This window comes from Chiloscyllium plagiosum, unplaced genomic scaffold, assembly GCF_037043375.1.
Source record: "Chiloscyllium plagiosum isolate Xiang-an unplaced genomic scaffold, Cpla_swu_hap1 HiC_scaffold_19, whole genome shotgun sequence".
Classification (NCBI taxonomy): domain Eukaryota; kingdom Metazoa; phylum Chordata; class Chondrichthyes; order Orectolobiformes; family Hemiscylliidae; genus Chiloscyllium; species Chiloscyllium plagiosum.
This window is the reverse complement of record NW_028270157.1, coordinates 70172487-70191084: the sequence shown is the minus strand read 5'-3', so window position 1 is coordinate 70191084 and position 18598 is coordinate 70172487. Positions and strand designations below refer to the sequence as shown.

The window sequence follows — 18598 nt, the reverse complement described above, 5'->3', positions numbered from 1 at the left end:
AATAGCAGATCATTTAGAAATACATATACAATCTGTGAACATGGCTTCATGAAATAGGATTTACATCTCGAACTTATCACAATTCTTTGAAGGGTTAAAAAGCAGAATAGTTAACTGAGAACTATTTGGCTTTCCACAAGGCTTTTGATAAGGTACCACATGAGGCTTAATAGGATAAGAACCCACGATATTGGGGGTAGTATATTACCATTAATAGGCTGGCTAACAGTGAAACAAAAGTAAAATGCAGCAGATACTCAATATGAATAACAGGAAATAGAGAAACTCAGCTACTTTGTCAGCACACATTACTGAGAGAGATTTTCTCGACACAAGTGCTGGGAACAATTATTTATAATATATATTGACAATTTGAGCAATGAAGTGGCTGTCATAAGTTTGTGGATGTTAAAATCACATGAGGAAGCAAAGTGGTGAAGATGACAGTGTGTGAAGCAATATAGACAGGTTGTATATAAAATCTTGGCAGATGGAATCTAACATGGGGACTCAAGAGCTTGTGCAGTTTGACACGAAGGAGAAGAGCCGAATATCATTTAAATGGAGAAAAAACTATAACAGCAGGATTTGGAGGTCCTTGTGCACAAATTATAAAAACTCCAAACAGAGCACACCACCAGGGATATATTTCCCTCCCCTCCCCTATCAGCGTTCCGAAAAGACCACTCCCTCCGTGACTCCCTCGTCAGGTCCACACCCCCCACCAACCCAACCTCCACTCCCGGCACCTTCCCCTGCAACTGCAAGAAATGCAAAACTTGCGCCCACACCTCCCCCTTCACTTCCCTCAAAGGCCCCAAGGGATACTTCCATATCCGCCACAAATTCACCTGCACCTCCACACACTTCATTTACTGCACCCGCTGCACCCGATGTGGCCTCCTCGATATTGGGGAGACAGGCCGCCTACTTGCGGAATGTTTCAGAGAACACGTCTGGGACACCCGGACCGACCAACCCAACCACCCCGTGGCTCAACACTTCAACTCCCCCTCCCACTCCACCAAGGACATGCAGGTCCTTGGACTCCTCCATCGCCAGACCATAGCAACATGACGACTGGAGGAAGAGCGCCTCATCTTCCGCCTAGGAACCCTCCAACCACAAGGGATGAACTCCGATTTCTCCAGTTTTCTCATTTCCCCTCCCCCCACCTTGTCTCAGTCAAATCCCTCGAACTCAGCACCGCCTTCCTAACCTGCAATCTTCTTCCTGACCTCTCCGCCCCCATCCCACTCCGGCCTATCATCCTCACCTTGACCTCCTTCCACCAATCGCATTTACAACGCCCCTCCCCCAAGTCCCTCCTCCCTACCTTTTATCTTAGTCTGCTGGACACACTTTCCTCATTCCTGAAGAAGGGCTTATGCCCGAAACGTCGATTCTCCTGTTCCTTGGATGCTGCCTGACCTGCTGCGCTTTTCCAGCAACACATTTTCAGCACGAATTATAAAATGCTAGTTCCAGGTTCAGGAAGCAATAGGGTGAGAGAAATGTACTATTATTTACATAGAACATAGAACATAGAACATAGAAGAATACAGCGCAGTACAGGCCCTTGGGCCCTCGATGTTGCGCCGATCCAAGCCCACCTAAACTACACTAACCCACTATCCTCCATATACCTATCCAATGCCCTCTTAAATGCCCATATAGAGGGAGAGTCCACCACTGTTACTGGCAGGGCATTCCATGAACTAACGACTCGCTGAGTGAAGAACCTACCCCTAACATCAGTCCTATATCTACCCCCCCTTAATTTAAAGCTATGCCCCCTTGTAATACCCGACTCAATACGCGGGAAAAGGTTCATACTGTCGACCCTATCTAACCCCCTAATCATCTTGTACACCTCAATCAAGTCACCCCTAAACCTTCTTTTCTCTAGTGAAAACAGCCCCAAGTGCCTCAGTCTTTCCTCATACGATTTTCCTTTCATACCAGGCAACATCCTGGTAAACCTCCTCTGCACCCGTTCCAATGCCTCCACATCCTTCCTATAGTATGGCGACCAAAACTGCACACAATATTCCAGATGCGGCCGTACCAGAGTCTTATACAACTGCATCATGACCTCAGGACTCCGGAACTCAATTCCTCTACCAATAAAAGCCAGTACGCCATATGCCTTCCTCACCGCACTATTTACCTGGGTGGCAACTTTCAGAGATCTGTGTACATGGACACCAAGATCCCTCTGCTCATCCACACTACCAAGTATCCGACCATTAGCCCAGTACCCCATCTTTTTGTTATTCTTCCCAAAGTGAATCACCTCGCACTTAGCTACATTGAATTCCATCTGCCACCTTTCTGCCCAGCTCTGCAGCTTCTCTATATCCTGCTGTAACCTGCCACATGCTTCCTCACTGTCAACAACTCCTCCGACTTTCGTGTCATCCGCAAACTTGCTCACCCAACCTTCTAACCCCTCTTCCAGGTCATTTATAAAAATGACAAACAGCAATGGTCCCAAAACAGATCCTTGCGGAACACCGCTAGTGACGGCACTCCATGAAGAAACTTTGCCATCAACTACTACCCTCTGTCTTCTTCCATCCAGCCAATTCCTAATCCAAACCTCCAACTCACCCTCAATGCCATATCTCCGTATTTTCTGCAGTAGCCTACCATGGGGAACCTTATCGAACGCCTTACTAAAATCCATATATACCACATCTACCGCTTTCCCCTCATCAACCTCCTTCGTCACCTTTTCAAAGAATTCAATAAGGTTTGTGAGGCACGACTTGCCCTTCACAAAACCATGCTGACTATCCTTGATCACATTATTCCTATCTAGATGTGCATAAATCCTATCCCTTACAATTCTCTCTAAGACTTTGCCCACAACAGAAGTGAGACTCACCGGCCTATAGTTACTAGGGCTATCCCTACTCCCCTTTTTGAACAAGGGAACCACATTTGCTATCCTCCAGTCTTCTGGCACTACTCCTGTAGACAAAGAGGACATAAAAATCAAGGCCAATGGCTCTGCAATCTCCTCCCTTGCTTCCCAGAGAATCCTAGGATAAATGCCATCAGGCCCAGGGGACTTATCTATTTTCACCTTTTCCAGGATTTCCAACACCTCTTCTCTACATACCTCAAAGCCATCCATTCTACTTATTTGTGCCTCAGTATTCTCATCGACAACAATGCCCTGTTCCTGAGTGAATACTGAAGAAAAGTATTCATTCAGTGTCTCCCCAATCTCTTCCGCCTCCACACGCAACTTCCCCCTACTATCCTTGACTGGACCTATTCCTACCCTAGTCATTCTTTTATTCCTAACATACCTATAGAAAGCCTTAGGGTTTTCCCTAATCCTATCTACTAAGGACCTTTCGTGTCCCCTCCTTGCTGCTTTTAAATGGAATACAATGGAATACAATATAAAACGGAGAAGCCTTTCTAAAACTGCAGAAGGTTTATATCTAAAATACTCGTCAGAACACAGCTGAAATACTGAGGCTTTGGTCCCTATATGTCAAGAAATATATATTGGTAATGTGTAATTGGTAATTGGTCAGGGAAAGTTAATTACAGGTATGGAAGATCTTAAGAAAAAGTGAGTCAGTTGGCCCTTGTATTCATTGGTTATCAGGATAATGAGACCTAATTGAAATACAGATTCTTCAGGGACTTGATATGGCTAAGAGAGCTTGTTTTCCCTGGTTAGAGAGTAGAGGACCACAGGACGCACTCTGAGAGTATGGGGTCACAGATTTAAAACAGAGGAGGAGAAATAACTTTCCTTAGAAGGTAACAAATCTGTGGAATTCTTTCTCGCAGAAGAACCAAGAGGTACGCTGAAAGACAGGAAGGTGGATTTAAGGATCAGATCAGTCATGATCTCATTGAATGGCACAGCACAACACAATAAGCTAAACAAATTACTCCTGCTCCCATATCTTAAAAACTTGCAAATGTGTGTCATCGTCTCTTCTGAAGGTTCCCTTGTCATGGGTTCCTGGAGTTTTGGCAGAACGATCTGTAGTTGATTTGTGTACAGATATCTGCTTTCCCCATACCTGACAAAGTGTTAAAATACTTGGACTCAGAAGACAAGAATGTATCCCTGGTTTTGGTGCACTGCACCACTGTGATCAATATCATGGAGGTAAGTTACAGGAATGGAAAAGGTAAATCTTGTTTAAAATTAAACATGGACCCAGGGCAAAGGATGCAAGCTGACAGGACAAAGGTTTAGCACTCACATTGGGACAGGCTTCTTCACACCAGGTAATAGAAGCAAGTCAATCAAGATAGTTCCTCATTAAACAGATGGGAAGAACTAAATTGATGATATTTTAACATTTGGCTCTTTATGACCAACCAAAATTTTCTTGATTCAGAAAATGCCCTCTTGGATTGCAAAATTGACTATTTCATTCCCATTCAGTAGGACAGAAATAAACTAGGAAATAAAGGCCTAATCATCTTAGGGATTGACATCATTGATTTGAAAAGTCACATTGAAGACCGGTTGAATTTTGAGGTCAGCAAGTTTCATCTAAGGTCATTGACTGACATGTTAACTCTCTTTTTCTCTCCACAGGTGAGACAGCACCTGCTGAATGCACACAGATGTCCGGTTTCCATTCAGATTTCCAGCATCACCTATATTTAGCTTTTCTGGTAGCTAAATGTTTATGCAAGCTATTATACAGACTACCAGAAGGCATTCAAAAAATGCCAATGCAGTCTATTAAAAATGTGGCTAAGTGGAATCATATACACCATACGATATTGGCAGGATGTTGGTTAGCAGCTGAGATAACACATGGATTATGGACATGGACGCAAACTAGGTGACCCACGACGTTTCCCAAAGCCAAACAGGGTTTAGGAGAATCCCAAGAAATTCTATGAATAAATTAAGGACAAAGGCTAACTCGGGAGTGAATAGGGCCACATAACAATCAGCAAGATAACTTATGTGTGGAACCATAAGAGATGAGTGAGATACGAAATGAGTATTTTAGAACATAGAACATAGAACAATACAGCACAGAACAGGCGCTTCGGCCCACGATGTTGTGCCGAACATTTGTCCTAGCTTAAGCACCCATCCATGTACCTATCCAATTGCCGCTTAAAGGTCACCAAAGATTCTGACTCTACCACTCCCACAGGCAGCGCATTCCATGCCCCCACCACTCTCTGGGTAAAGAACCCACCCCTGACATCTCCCCTATACCTTCCACCCTTTTAAATTTATGTCCCCTTTTGCATCAGCATTTACTGTGGAGAAGGATATCGAAGGTAGACAACATGGGGAAATAAATAGCAACATCTTGAAAAGTCCATAAAACCGAGATGGTACTGCTGGATGTCTTAAAATGCACAAAGGTGGATAAGTCAATGGGAGCTGATCAGGAGTAGCCAAGAACTCGATGGGAAGTAAGGAAAGATTCCTGAAGAAGGGCTTATGCCCAAAATGTCGATTCTCCTGCTCCTTGGATGCTGCCTGACCTGCTGCGCTTTTCCAGTAAAACATTTTTCAGCAAGGGAAGATATTCCTGGGCCCATGCTGAGATATTTCTATCATTGATAGCCACAAATGGGGTACCTGAAGACTGGACCTGGGCTAAAGTTGTGTCACTATTTAAGAAAAGTGGTAAGGAAAAGCCTGGAAACCAGATACCGGTGAGCTCGATATCAGTGGTGGGCAAGTTGTTGGAGGGAATCCTGAAGGACAGGATGTACACATATTTGGAAAGGCAAGGACTGATTAGGGATAGTCAACATAGTTTTGTGTATGGGAAATAGTATCCCATTAATTTGATTTGAGCTTTTTGAAGTAGCAAAGTGGATTGATAAGGGCAGAGCTGTGGATGTGATCGACGTAGACTTCAGTAAGGTGTTCGACAAGGTTCCTCATAGTAGACAGGTTAGATCACACTGAATAGAAGGAGAACTATTTGAATACAGAACTGGCTCAAAAGGTAGGAGACAGAGGGTGACAATGGAAGGTTGCTTTACAGACTGGAGGCCTGACACCAGCAGCATGCAACAAGTATTGGTGCTGGGTTCACTGCTTTTTGTCATCTACATAAATTATTTGGATACGAACATAAGAAGTATGTTTCGTAAGTTTGTAGATGATACTAGAATTGAAGGTGTAGTGGACAGTGAAAGTGGTGATCTCAGAGTACAATGGGATCTTGATTAGATGGGCCAGTGGGTTGGGTGGCAGATGGAGTTCAATGCAAATATATCTGAGGTGCTGTAAATCAGGGCAGGACTTGTACACTAAATGGTAAGGTCCTGGGGAGTGTTGAACAGAGACCTTGAAGTGCCAGTTCATAGTTCCGTGAAAGTGGAGTTGCAGGTACATAGGAGAGTGAGGGCGGCATTCGATATACTTGCCTTTATTGGCCAGTGCATGGAGTGTTAGAGTTGGGAGGTCATGTTGCAGATGCACAGGACATTGGTTAGGCCACTGTTGGCGTATTGCATGCAATTCTGTCTCCTTACTTTTGGAAGGATGTTGTGAAACTTGAAAGGGTTCAGAAAAGATTTACAAGGATGTTGCCAGGGTTGGAGGGTTTGAGCTACAGGGAGAGGCTAAATCGGCTGGGGCTGTTTTCCTTGGAGCGTCGGAGCCTGAGGAGTGACCTTATAGAGATTGATAAAATCATCAGGGGCATGGATAGGGTAAACAGACTAGGTCTTTTCCCCAGGATGGGGAGTCTAGAACTAGAGGGTTTAAGGCGAGAGGGGAAAGATATAAAAGGGACCCGTAATGGGCAACTTTTTCATGCAGAGGGTAGTGCACGTCTGCAACGAGTTGCCAGAGTAAGTGCTGGAGGCTGGGACAGTTACCACATTTAAAAGGCATCGGGATGGGTATATGATTAGGAAGGGTTTAGAGGGACATGGCACAAGTACTGGCAAATGGAACTAAATTTATCTAGGATTTCTGGTTGGACCGAAGGGTCTGTTTCCTTGGTGAAAATATATCTATGACTCTTTGACCTATACTTTGACTTCAAACTTTTCCTTGTATTTCAAAGTGACTTGATTCAGCCATCTTCGTTTCATAAAAACACTACATTGAGACAATACAGTAAACATATAGAGATGAGCAGATAGATGGGAAGGGTTTTCGACACATTAAGTGAATGGACAATTTTGTAGCACACTGATGTTAATGTGGGGAATGAACTGTCAACCAAAAAAGAAATTACTTTTCAAATGATTAGATGCTAAGAACTGCAGAGCAAATGGAGATTTCGCATCCCAAGTACTGCAACCGTGAAAATTTAATGGGCAGATACACAAAATTATTTAAAAAGATCATGAAATGCTGCAGGAAATTGGAAGGAAAGCGTGAGTCGCAGTTGCGCAACTCTTGTTTACTATACTGAATTTCATTGTGAGAACTGTACCTTAGCAAGAGTACTGGTACTGGTCTTGGAGGGTGCACATTACAGATGATTCACCAAAATGACACCGGGGCTTGGTGTCATTGGTTACATGTGCACAAATGAAATCTGATTGTTATAGGGTGTCTAATTTTCACGTGTAAGGTGACTCACAGATTGATAAGGTGGATCAAGGAAAACTAAATTCCCCTGATGGGTGGGTTCAGAAAAAGGGGCATTACCTTAAAAATTAGCATTTGGCAATTTAGGAGTCATCTTTCATAGGATGAAGGAAATCTGTGACTTCCTCCCCAAAAAACACTGTAGAATCAATGTCAATACTGTAATTAAATTGACATTTGTTTGATTAAGGGCTTCAGGGCTATGAAACTTAAAATGCTGTTGCTAACCAGTGATGATCCAATTCAACGTGCTACTTGTTTAAAAACCAAATGGCCTAATCTTACTTCCTAATCGAAGGATGATTGGGTCCCTTGTCTGCCCAACCCCACATGAATTTATTTCAGTGACGGATCAATAAACCTGATCAATAAAAAGAGTCTTGCAGCTTTTGTTTTTGCTTCTAACAAAAAGAATGAGATTACTGAAATAAAAAAAATTGAAGCTTTTAGGTTTTGCACTTATCAGGACAAATTGCAAGAAAAGCCACCAGAGGAGAAAACAAACATTTACGCAATATGATTGGCAAGTGTCCTCTTTTTGCCTTTTTTCAGCATGACTCAAGTTCTATACTTCCAAACAACTATCTGAAACAAAATAATGTGTGTTCAGGGCAGGAAACAAAAAGCAGTACAGTATATTGGCAAATGCAGAATTTTAACCAATTTTCATGTTGGTGAAAACTGAATTAAATGAGCACATACTAAAAGTAGCAGAACTAACATTCCTCTTTTAAAGAAAATCAGAAACTGAAAACTTTTACACTCCACTCAAAAGTTGGAAAGAGTAAAAAAAATGTCTAGAACTTGTGATGGATGTTAACATATTTGAAACATTAATTTCATTTTTTTTCTTGACAGGAGATACAGCTCAGCATTTCAGATTTTCAACATCTACTGTATTTTGCTTTGTACTTATATAAAGTCTCCTCACATTGCTGGATATGCCCAAAGACCAAATTCGGAATTACATTTGAAGCAGTCATATTGTTTTCATGCTTGAAGGGGGTAGGCCAGCTTGTTTATCAGAAAACATCTCTGTTCCTGTTCTAACAGTGCCACAGGATCCTTTTCTCACACCCCAGCACAGCACATTAAGCACCAGCCTGACATCCCATTGACAAGACAACAGCTCTGGTAAAAACAATGACTGCAGATGCTGGAAACCAGATTCTGGATCAGTGGTGCTGGAAGAGCACAGCAATTCAGGCAGCATCCGAAGACAGGCAAAATCGACGTTTCGGGCAAAAGCCCTTCATCAGGGCTTTTGCCCGAAACGTCGATTTTGCCTGTCTTCGGATGCTGCCTGAATTGCTGTGCTCTTCCAGCACCACTGATCCAAGACAACAGCTCTGACAAAGCACCAGTGAATTTACACAGAGTGAATTTATACTTCAGATCACCAAGTCCAGACTTGAACTGACCAGTTTACTGAGGTCAGACAGCATCAACAGAACCAATGTGATGTTCAACAGGCCAGTGAGCATGTGCAGTTAGTACATAGGATGGTGCTGACAAAAACAATCCAGACTAATGCTAAGCGCTTGCGCCAAATACCCATCTGGAAATTCTTCCAGTCAGAAACAAAAAAAATTCTTTGTCCACTATTCAAACACTTCTACAGGATAGGCTCTGGTGCTGCAAACACTAAACTTCAAAATATCTTGTTCAAAGAATAAAAAAGACGTATGAGATCAGTTCGCTGCAATACATTGCTCCCAAGAGTTTCCCCGTTACGTGAGAAATATCTTGATCTGAAGCAAATTTATTCCAACAATTGGGTTTTGTGCTTGGACCAATTCTTGTCTCTAACAACGTGGATCGTATAGATCATTACCAAGCTCAGCCAAATGAAGTAACATTGATATTTAAGCCAGTAGACTCCACTCTGCAATCCATCTGTACAGTGGTTTCACACTTGACTCCAATACACATGACATCTCGAGCAATCATTTCTTTTTGCAATCACATGATTAACTTCAGTATAATCCAGGGTTCTTTGCTTGGCACACAGGCCTTCAAACTGCTTATCATGTGCAGTCAGTTTCCACATGTGTGCAAGTATTTCTACCAGAGCAATTCTCTGATGCCAACTAAGTGATGAACAGCCCACAAGTTTTTTCTAACTCTTCATCTACAATTGAGTTTTCATGCTTTCGTACATGAGATGTTTCAGGATATCTATTAACACTGAAGAGGCTATCCAAACACTGTCAAGCATCAGTCGCCTGGTAGCAACTTTTTAAATTCAGAACTTCAAATTTTTCACTGCTTCCAGCACAGAGTTGCAGCGATTAGTGATCCACCCTCAATGTTCTGCTCGAAGTTCCCCCGACAAGCCAAGAAGCAAAAAGATCAGCATGGCAGAACTGAAGAATAGTCTGGGAATTTTACCACGTAACAAATCCTGATGACAAAACTGATTAAAATGCAGGTGGAGTCCCTTAAGATTGCAACAAGCAGGTTAACATGTTTTTATTTGCAACACATAAAAGCTGTCATGTTGCGCAAATGCTGCACTTCAGAGAACTCAAATCTTCTGAAATCTATAACTCACTCAACGTAAATAATAATTTCTTCGTCCCAACTACTCTAATGTTCTATGATTACAATGCATCAACTAAGGCCTCAAACTGGCATTATATGTGGAATCCTTTTAAGCCTCAAGCAACATCAACTTAAAAAAAGCAAGATTCCAGGTTGGTGCATGCTGTATCTGAGACCTTCAGGGCAATTTTGCTGCCACTTTTGACTAAAGCTCAAAAATAATCTGTGTACTGTGAAACGTGTTCAGACATTGAAGACATCAAAACATGAGATAGAGAAGATTTGGTTTTCCTGTCCTCCGCTCTTTAGCAAAGGCCTTTGATAAGGTTCCACATGATCGACTGGCTAATAAAGTTAGATCACACAGGATTATGGGAGAGGTTGCCAACTGGATACAAATTTCACTTGACAGTGGAAGACGGAGGGTGGCTTTCCAGTCTGACCAGTGATGTACTGCAAGCATTAGTGATGGGTCCACCGTTATTTCCCATTTATTTAAAGGATTTGGATGACAATGTCGAAGGAATGGTTAGCAAGTTTGCAGAGACACCAATATTGGTGGTATAGTGGACAGTGAAGGTTATCTCAGAACAACAAAATCTCCATCAGCTGTGCCAATGGGTGGCAAATGGAGTTTAATTTGGATAAATGCAAGGTGTTGCACTTTGGGAAGTCGAATATGGGCAAGCCTTACACAGTTAATGGTAGGGCCCTGGAGAGTGTTGAGGAACAGAGACTCAGAGGTTTACGTACATAGTTCTTTGGAAGTGGTGTCTTAGATGGACAGGCTGGAGGCAGCAGCATTTGGTACGCTTGCCTTCATTGGTCAGAGTATTGAGCATACTAGTTAGAATTGTATAGGATGTAGTTTAGGCCACTTTTGGAGTACTGTGTAGAGTTTTGGTTGCCCTGATTTCAGAAGAAAATCATTAATTTGGCAAGGGTGCAGAAAAGATTCACAGGGGTGTTACCAGGACTGGCAGCTTTGAGTCATAAGGAGGCGCTGGATAGACTGGGACTTTTCTTACTGGAGCGTAGGAGGTTGAGGGGTTGACGTTATTAAGGTTTATAAAATCAACACGGGCTTAGATAAGGTTAATAGCAAAAGTCTTTTCACTAGAGTCGGGGAGTTCAAAACTAGAGGGCACATTTTTAAGGTGAGAGGAGGAAAATTAAGAAAGGACCGGAGGGCAACTTTTTCACAGAGGGTAGGTCCTATGTGGAATGAACTGCCAAAGGAAATGGTAGATACAGATACAGTTATAACATTTAAAAGACATATGGACAGGTACATGAATAGGAAAGGTTAAGGGATATGGGCCACATTCTAGCAAGTGGGACTACTTCAGTTTGGGAAACCTGGTGGGAATGGATGAATTGTACCAAAGGGTCTGTTGCCATGCTGCACGATTATAACTCTCAATGGACAGTATCAATATAAAAGAAACAAATCTCACATGTGAACTTACCTCCTCTTAGATGGACAATTCATTGATGCATGAATTATCACTAGGCTAACTCTACATTGTGACTATTCCAACTAACTGATATATGAATACTGTTTCATACCAAACATTCAGCAGAACACTGATGGTTAAAAATTCTCCACATTTTCATCATGGTTTTTTTTGTCCGAGACCTGTACTATCAGTAGAACACTTGGCATTTTGGGTAGTCACCCAAGGTGGGAATTAAATCCAGGTCTCTTGCACTGTGAAACAGTCTTAACCACTGTGCCAATGATTAGATTTTTAAATTTCAAAATCAAGATTTTTTTTTTCTGATTCCCAAGTATGAAGGGAAAAGGCAGACGTTGTTAGGTCAAAACTAGAGGGCACATTTTTAAGGTGCCATGCTCCAATTGAATGGCAGAACAGGATGAAAGGCCCTGACCCCATTCTGGTGAATCCAAAAGAAAACTGGAAATGTTAAGCTACATTAAAAGGGTTAATTCCAAATGAAATACAGGGCTATCAAAACATTAAGGTGGACCCCAAAATACTTCACATTTCTAACTCAGCTGGGATCTCAACCACATGAAGAGTTGAAATGTGTATTTTTTTTCTGTTAGGTTCCTTGCAGCCTCTGCTCGTGGAGGCATTACACTCTTTTGGCCTCCACAGATGTGTGATAACAAAGCAGATTCTTTCTCTGCTCCACTGATGCAACAATGATGCTTGATGAGTCTAACTAAGACATTGAACAGTTACTGACTTATGCATCATCGCTGCTGCCAGGATGGCTGTTAAAAGCCAGTTGATTTTCTTGAAACAGATCTGGCACCAAAATTAAGTGTGGTCAACATTGCAAGGTTATATCTCGTCCTACACAATAAACAGACCATTAAGCAAAATAAACTGCTCATCACCCAAGCAAAATAGCAATGTCTCTCATGTACTAAATATACCCACAACAGATTTTGCACCTAACCTTTTTTAACCACAATACTACTGGAACTTAACATGCTTCCCAGATTAACTCTGAAGCAAGCAGACAGTGGAGCAATAGACAAATGTCAAATCAATTCACGCATGATTACAGCCTTCACTAGGACATTCACCCAACAAATTCCCTCAAAATTGCAGAAGCTACTGAAAATCAATTTGGGGAAAAAAATTACTATTTGTACTGGGGTCACTCAGGTTCAATTATTAGTCAGTGGACATCGTTGGAATGCTACAAACTACCCATAATCCCTTTTCGCAAAAATAGGGAAAGTAAAATAAATAACCTGAAGTGTCACTCCAGTGACTCCTTTTGAAACATCTGAGGCTCAGGAAGAAGTTAAATATGAAGCAGAATAGCACATTTAATGTATGCTCAAACATACTTGGAAGATTGGTTAGCAGCACAAGTATTGACAGGTCTGGAGGCATAACTCAGCAGGTGCAGTAACTTCAGATGCAGAAGGGAAAGCAGGAAACTGAAGTTAAACAATCAATTCTAAATGTTCAAGCTAGCTAGGTGGACAGTAAGAATGCACTGAGATTACTGCTCAACAAAGCAGTAAGCACATTTATTAGGCTGTGTATATTTCAAAGTTATTCAAAAGAAAACACACAAGTAACAATGCTAATATAGAAAGAAATATTTCATTGTGTTTCCTTGCATGTTTCCAGCCCTCCAAAGCTGGATATTTTCTCAAATCAGTTAAGTACAGTGAATGGGTGGATGTTCCAGTGCACAGTCCATTGCATGATTTGTAAATAGTAAGATGGGGATTTTACAAAAACCTTTGGTTATAAGGCCAGAAAACCTATTTAAAGTGATATGTCAAAATGTATCTTATTTCTCATTAGACTATAATTTCAAAGACTCTGTCTTAATCTACCAAAACATTCAAAACTTTCAACTAAATTCAAATATTGACTACCCATTTGCATATACAACTGGAAGCACAGACCTCCACTGAGACAGGTACACTCCGAATCCTGGTCAAAGCGACCATGCTTCCTCGCATGATGGTCAATCACAAAGCTCAGAGTTATGATGTCGTAATTGAGCATTCATATATGCATATTTATTCTCAGCACCATGCAGCGAATTATGGTAAGAAACCCTGGTTCACACTGCTACCCTTAGTTCTGCTTCCCTCGCTCCAGACCAGGGCTTTAAGGACAGTTGTTCCAGCTCCTTAATCTGAAATTGTCCATTTTGGCAGGAAGAAAAAAGGAACATGTTATCTATATGGTAAGAGATCAGAGATTGATGGAACTGAGTGCCCTAGTGCACAAATAACAGAAAGTATGATAGACAGCGAATAATTTAGAAAGCGAAGTGAATGTGCTTTTTTATTGAGAGGAAGAGAGTACAAAAGTAAAAGATTATGCTTCTGTTGGACAGGGTATTGGTGAGACCATATGACTTGTTTCTTTAACTGAAGAAGAATCTAAATATTTTTACAATTATTTTAGAAAGGGTTTACCACACTCGGAATGAAGCAGGCAGGTTATCTTAGGAATAAAGGTTGGATAGACCAGGCTTGTACCCACTCAGAATAATAAGAGGTGACTTGCTTGAAGCATGCATGAAGTCAAAACCCCTTAATATTACATGTGGAAAGGATGCTCGCGCGTGAGTCTAGAACTAGGGGTCGCTGCCCATTTAAGACTGAAGTGAAGAAAAATCTTTGAGGTTCATGAATCCTCAGGTTTCTGTTTCTCACTGATGTAAGCAGAGTCCTTGAATACTACAGCAGAGTTTCTTGCTAAACAAAGATGGAAGGTTATTGAAGTTAATGAGAATCTGGAGTATCACATCAGCCATGATGCTATCACGTGGCAGAAATGGGTCAAGCAATTGAGTCTCCGAATCCGGCACCGAATTCATACACAACATCGGAACAAATGAAACACAAATACGTCATTATTATGGGATTGGGTCTTTGTGATTAATGGTGTTTGTGATAACAAGTGCAGACGACCAATTTATAGATTTATATTAAATGGTACGGGTTCAGTGTACCTTAAAACAAAAAACAGCTCTGATTAACGTTGATCGACAAAATTAATTCATCTAAGTTGGACCAACAAGGAATTTGTTGAAATATCACCCCAACAGAAGGACCAGTCAAGCTAAGCTCAATGTTCAAATCCAGGATTCCATTAATGTGTCTCACCATGTGACAAACAGTCAGTGCGAAACCAACATACAGACTCAGCAAGTTCTGCTGAACACTTCAGATCACATTGACAAGGGATCTCAGATCAAGTACCTTCTTTGAACTAATTTGTGGAATCAGTTTGGTGTGCTTCAAAAATGGCATCACCTTTCGGTGGGGAAATGATGTATTTCATCTCCTGTTCCACCTTGGAGGTGAATTACAACCACTCGGATCAAATATGACAACATTGCATCATAGCAAAAGGTCTCAGCAGAAGTGAGATAAAATAAGTGAGGCAAAAATTTATCTGGGCAGCATCCCCTTCATGACGACACACGAGAATAAATTTTGCATAACATACACAGCAAGAACATTTTCCGCCACCATAACACTGCATTTGCAAAATAATCATTCTGATTAGATTTTGCAATCCACAAAGCCAATTAACTTTACTGTTGCTGTGCATAGGTTGGTCATTCCTCGATGACAATTACTAGATAGCACCATGTTTATTCAGTTAACCAAGGGTGTCAACAGGTCCTACCCTACATGAGATTTCTGAAGTGTTAGCTTGCAACTTTAGTGAGTATTTTGTTTTCTAAACTGAAGTATTAAACAACAATTTACAGCTCCATGGAAATTGGACAGCAACCATTCAACGTGGGCCATGAGCACAAGGTACAGGTATAAACACAGCTGTGTTAACATTTTTCTTTTAAAATATAGGCAATATGATGTTTTTATTCCTCAATAGTAACCCCCATTTCCTCCAACCTCTTGTGCAAGCCCAGCATTTACTAGAATTTCAAACAAAATTTAATAATTACTCTTCCTTCTATCATTGACATAATAAAACTCTTAGAAAAATTCTACACAATTTGTATTGTATTTTACAATTTGTTTAGACCAACCTCTCTGTTTCCCATTTTACACTAAAAGTTGTTACACAAATCTCATGCCTGAATTGCTGCTTCAAAGCTCATTGGTATATTTGATGATTTTCTTAAAAAAAAATCAAACTTACAATTCCATACGTTATTCTCCTCAAATTAAACTTGATAAATCCTAACTTCAGTCAGCCTTTACAGTCACCAAGATATAAAATATTAAAGACAGAAGAACGAATAATCTGCTTGAGAAGTACTTGCTCATATTTTAAGGGCAAAAATATTGGTACTGACTCCCAGATGAATAAATAATAACCATCATATCTTGTGCTCGTTTCTATAAACTCCTCCCAACTGTTAACAATGAAGCAACATTTAAGACGAAATGTTGGCCTGTTCCATACCTACTTGATCCTAAGTAAAAATAGATTAACACTTCAAGCAAAGTTAAGACATACTGCCTATCCTTAAACATACTTGCAAAAGGAGCGAATGAACTTTTGGTTTAAAAAAAAATTGAGAGGCGTTGCAAATTCACAATCCCAGAGGTTGTACAAAAGAGAAATAAAAATTGCGCTTTGGAGAAGGAAGGACAACCCTTTCCCGGACATATCCTGAAACGGTTGAGGTTAAGGAACAGCACACGAATCTCTCTCCTCTCACCACATTCAAAACAATTGCAACTCTCTAATGTTGAGAAGACAGGCTTTCTCTCAGGCCGGCCGGCGGGCCTGCCCGCCTGCTCTCCCCCAAACCTTTGCCGGTGAAATGCCCGGCGTGGTGTCGCTCCCCGGTGATGCTGGAGGAGGATTGGGGGTGGGGGGTGGGTGAAGAGACAGGCCGCACCGGCCTGGATGTACCGCTAAAGCCTCCGGGTAGCAGTAAGCAGCTGAGGTGCCAGGATCCCCTAGTCTCTCTCCCTCTCAGCCCTCACCGACTCACAGTTCAAACTCAGCAGGAGCTCCCAACGCTCTTGTCCTTTCCCTGGAACCGTCTACTGGCCTTAGTTTTCCGGAAAGGGGGTTTGATTTTCCTTGTTTCTTCCCCACCCTTTCCTCTGTCCGTCTTCTTTAGTCGGAATAGCTCCCTCTGCTCCTCTATTGCGGATAATTTGATATATAATTATATATCTCCGGCGCTGCTCCAATTTACACACTAGCCACCATCTTTTTTTCTCCTCTCCCTTAGGAAACTCGGGACGGAGTCTGCGCAGGAAAGCAGCTGCGCATGCGCTGCTCCTTCCACCGGCAACCGTTACCCTTTCACTCGGAGTCCCGCCCCCGGGATCGCCGTTCGCGGTGTACTATAGGGGATGTAGTCTATCTCGGCTCAGGGTCAAGCACATTTCCCAGAAGTCCGCCCAAACGGCCGGTTCCCGAGCCTTTTTTCAAACATCTATACCCGACAGTTTTTTTTTCCGTCTCAAAACCAATATTTCTTCGAAGCAATCGTGAAACGCATTTTTTTTCCCTAAAAGGGCAACCCTTAGAAATTTGATGTGATATTCTAAATAAGTGAAGGGAGGCGGTGTTGGGGGTTATTTCCGGCGATGGGGCATGGGGCATGCTGGGGCTTGTAGTCTGGAATTGTGCGGACTGTCACGTGTCCTCCCGCGGCCGGCAGATCTGGGGGGACGGGGACGTGGCCGTTGACTCGAGAGTTAACGGGCGCCCTGTCGATCGCCGTGTGCGGGCACGGTCGAGCTGTTTGGCGGGAAGGACACCCTCCCTTCTCCCAAAAGACAACTCGGGGGTTTTCGGTTCCGGTTCCTCTCCAAGATGGCGGCCAGGACCATGGCGGTAAATTCAGGTTAGTGAGTAAAGATGGTGAAAAATAAACACAATCCTCCGCGTCCGCCCGTCCCGCACAGCACCCCACAGCGGGGGGAGACTTCTCAACCCTCTGATCCTAACACTGGATCGGGGGGGATGAGTCATGAGCTCACTACAATCATTCGGCCATTGGCCGCGTTTGTTCATCTTCCAAAAGGAGACAAGAACTTAGCGGGAGCAGTGGGCGGGGGAGAGAGGGGAAGCAAGAAAGGTGTGGGACAGACTGCCTGATCGGGGAAGGGGTGTGTGGATGTGATGAGTGCAAGGGAAAGAGTGAGTGGGATCCATTAGGGGATGGGTGATGATTAGGGAGTGGTGTGGAGATGGTGGCCTTACGGTGGGGGAGGGGAAGAGAGATAGTGGGAACGGGTGGAGACACTGGGGGGGACAGTGGTGGGTGTGGGGTAGGGGGATATGGAAAGAGACTGGCTGGATAATGGGTTTGGAGAGGGGAGACAGTAGCCAGATAGTGGGTGGAGGTGCATGATTGGGGGGCGGGTGGATAGGATGTGGTGCTGAATACAGTGGCCGGATGGTGGGTGGGGAGGGGGATGGTGGCCAGATTGCTTTGGGGGTTGGTGGTGTACGTGTGGTGCAGGGAGACAGTAGCCAGGTGGTGGGATGGGGGTGGGCAAGTATTTGCAGATATATTTTATTTTATTCCAAAAGTGCACAATCTGTAGGCAGTTAGTCCATGTGACAATTTATAAATTCCTACTTTGCAAAAAGAACCAGTTGGACTCAAGGTTGGGATACAGACAGACTCTAACCTCACACCTTTGCACTGTCTGAGCTGAGATGTCACTTTTTTTAATGCTGGTAGAACCTTATGTTACTTGAAAGACATTCTGCGATTTACATATTAATCAATCAAAGCCTGTATCCCCATTCTAAGTGAAAAAAGACAACAGGAACCTAGGTTTGTTCAGTACATCACATTGGTTGTATGACGCTTTGATCTTTTATCATAAATTGTGTCCTATGATGCTGTTCCACGAGCTACCTGACGAAGGAGCAGCACTCTGAAAATTTATACTTTTAAATAAACCTGTTGGACTATAATCTGGTGTTGAAAGGTCATTAATGTATAATGTGAATAATGTAGTCCCAACACTAATTTGTCGACCTTCAGAACTTCCATGTTCCCCTGCAGCTT

The 18598-nt window shown here is 42.5% G+C and overlaps 2 protein-coding genes across 10 annotated transcripts in view; one reads left to right on the top strand and one right to left on the bottom strand.

Annotated features, from left to right (window-relative positions):
- cnot4b (CCR4-NOT transcription complex, subunit 4b) overlaps nt 1-16795 on the bottom strand; it is a 180753-nt gene extending 163958 nt beyond the window's left edge. For 2 of the 8 annotated variants that reach the window (XM_087997520.1, XM_043708934.2), the window contains exon 1: nt 16553-16795. The gene's annotated coding sequence lies outside the window, so the exon portion shown is untranslated. The remainder of the gene's footprint in view (nt 1-16552) is intronic. The other 6 variants (XM_043708935.2, XM_087997522.1, XM_043708938.2 and 3 more) reach the window with 4 other exon arrangements.
- A 470-nt stretch (nt 16796-17265) lies between these two features.
- nup205 (nucleoporin 205) overlaps nt 17266-18598 on the top strand; it is a 110350-nt gene continuing 109017 nt past the window's right edge. Inside the window, exon 1 of one of the 2 annotated variants that reach the window (XR_015760504.1) lies at nt 17266-17419. Coding sequence is in view for 1 of the 2 variants with exons in the window: in XM_043708929.2 (XP_043564864.1) it covers nt 17389-17419 (31 nt within the window). In the remaining variant the exon portion in view is untranslated. The remainder of the gene's footprint in view (nt 17420-18598) is intronic. The other variant, XM_043708929.2, reaches the window with a different exon arrangement.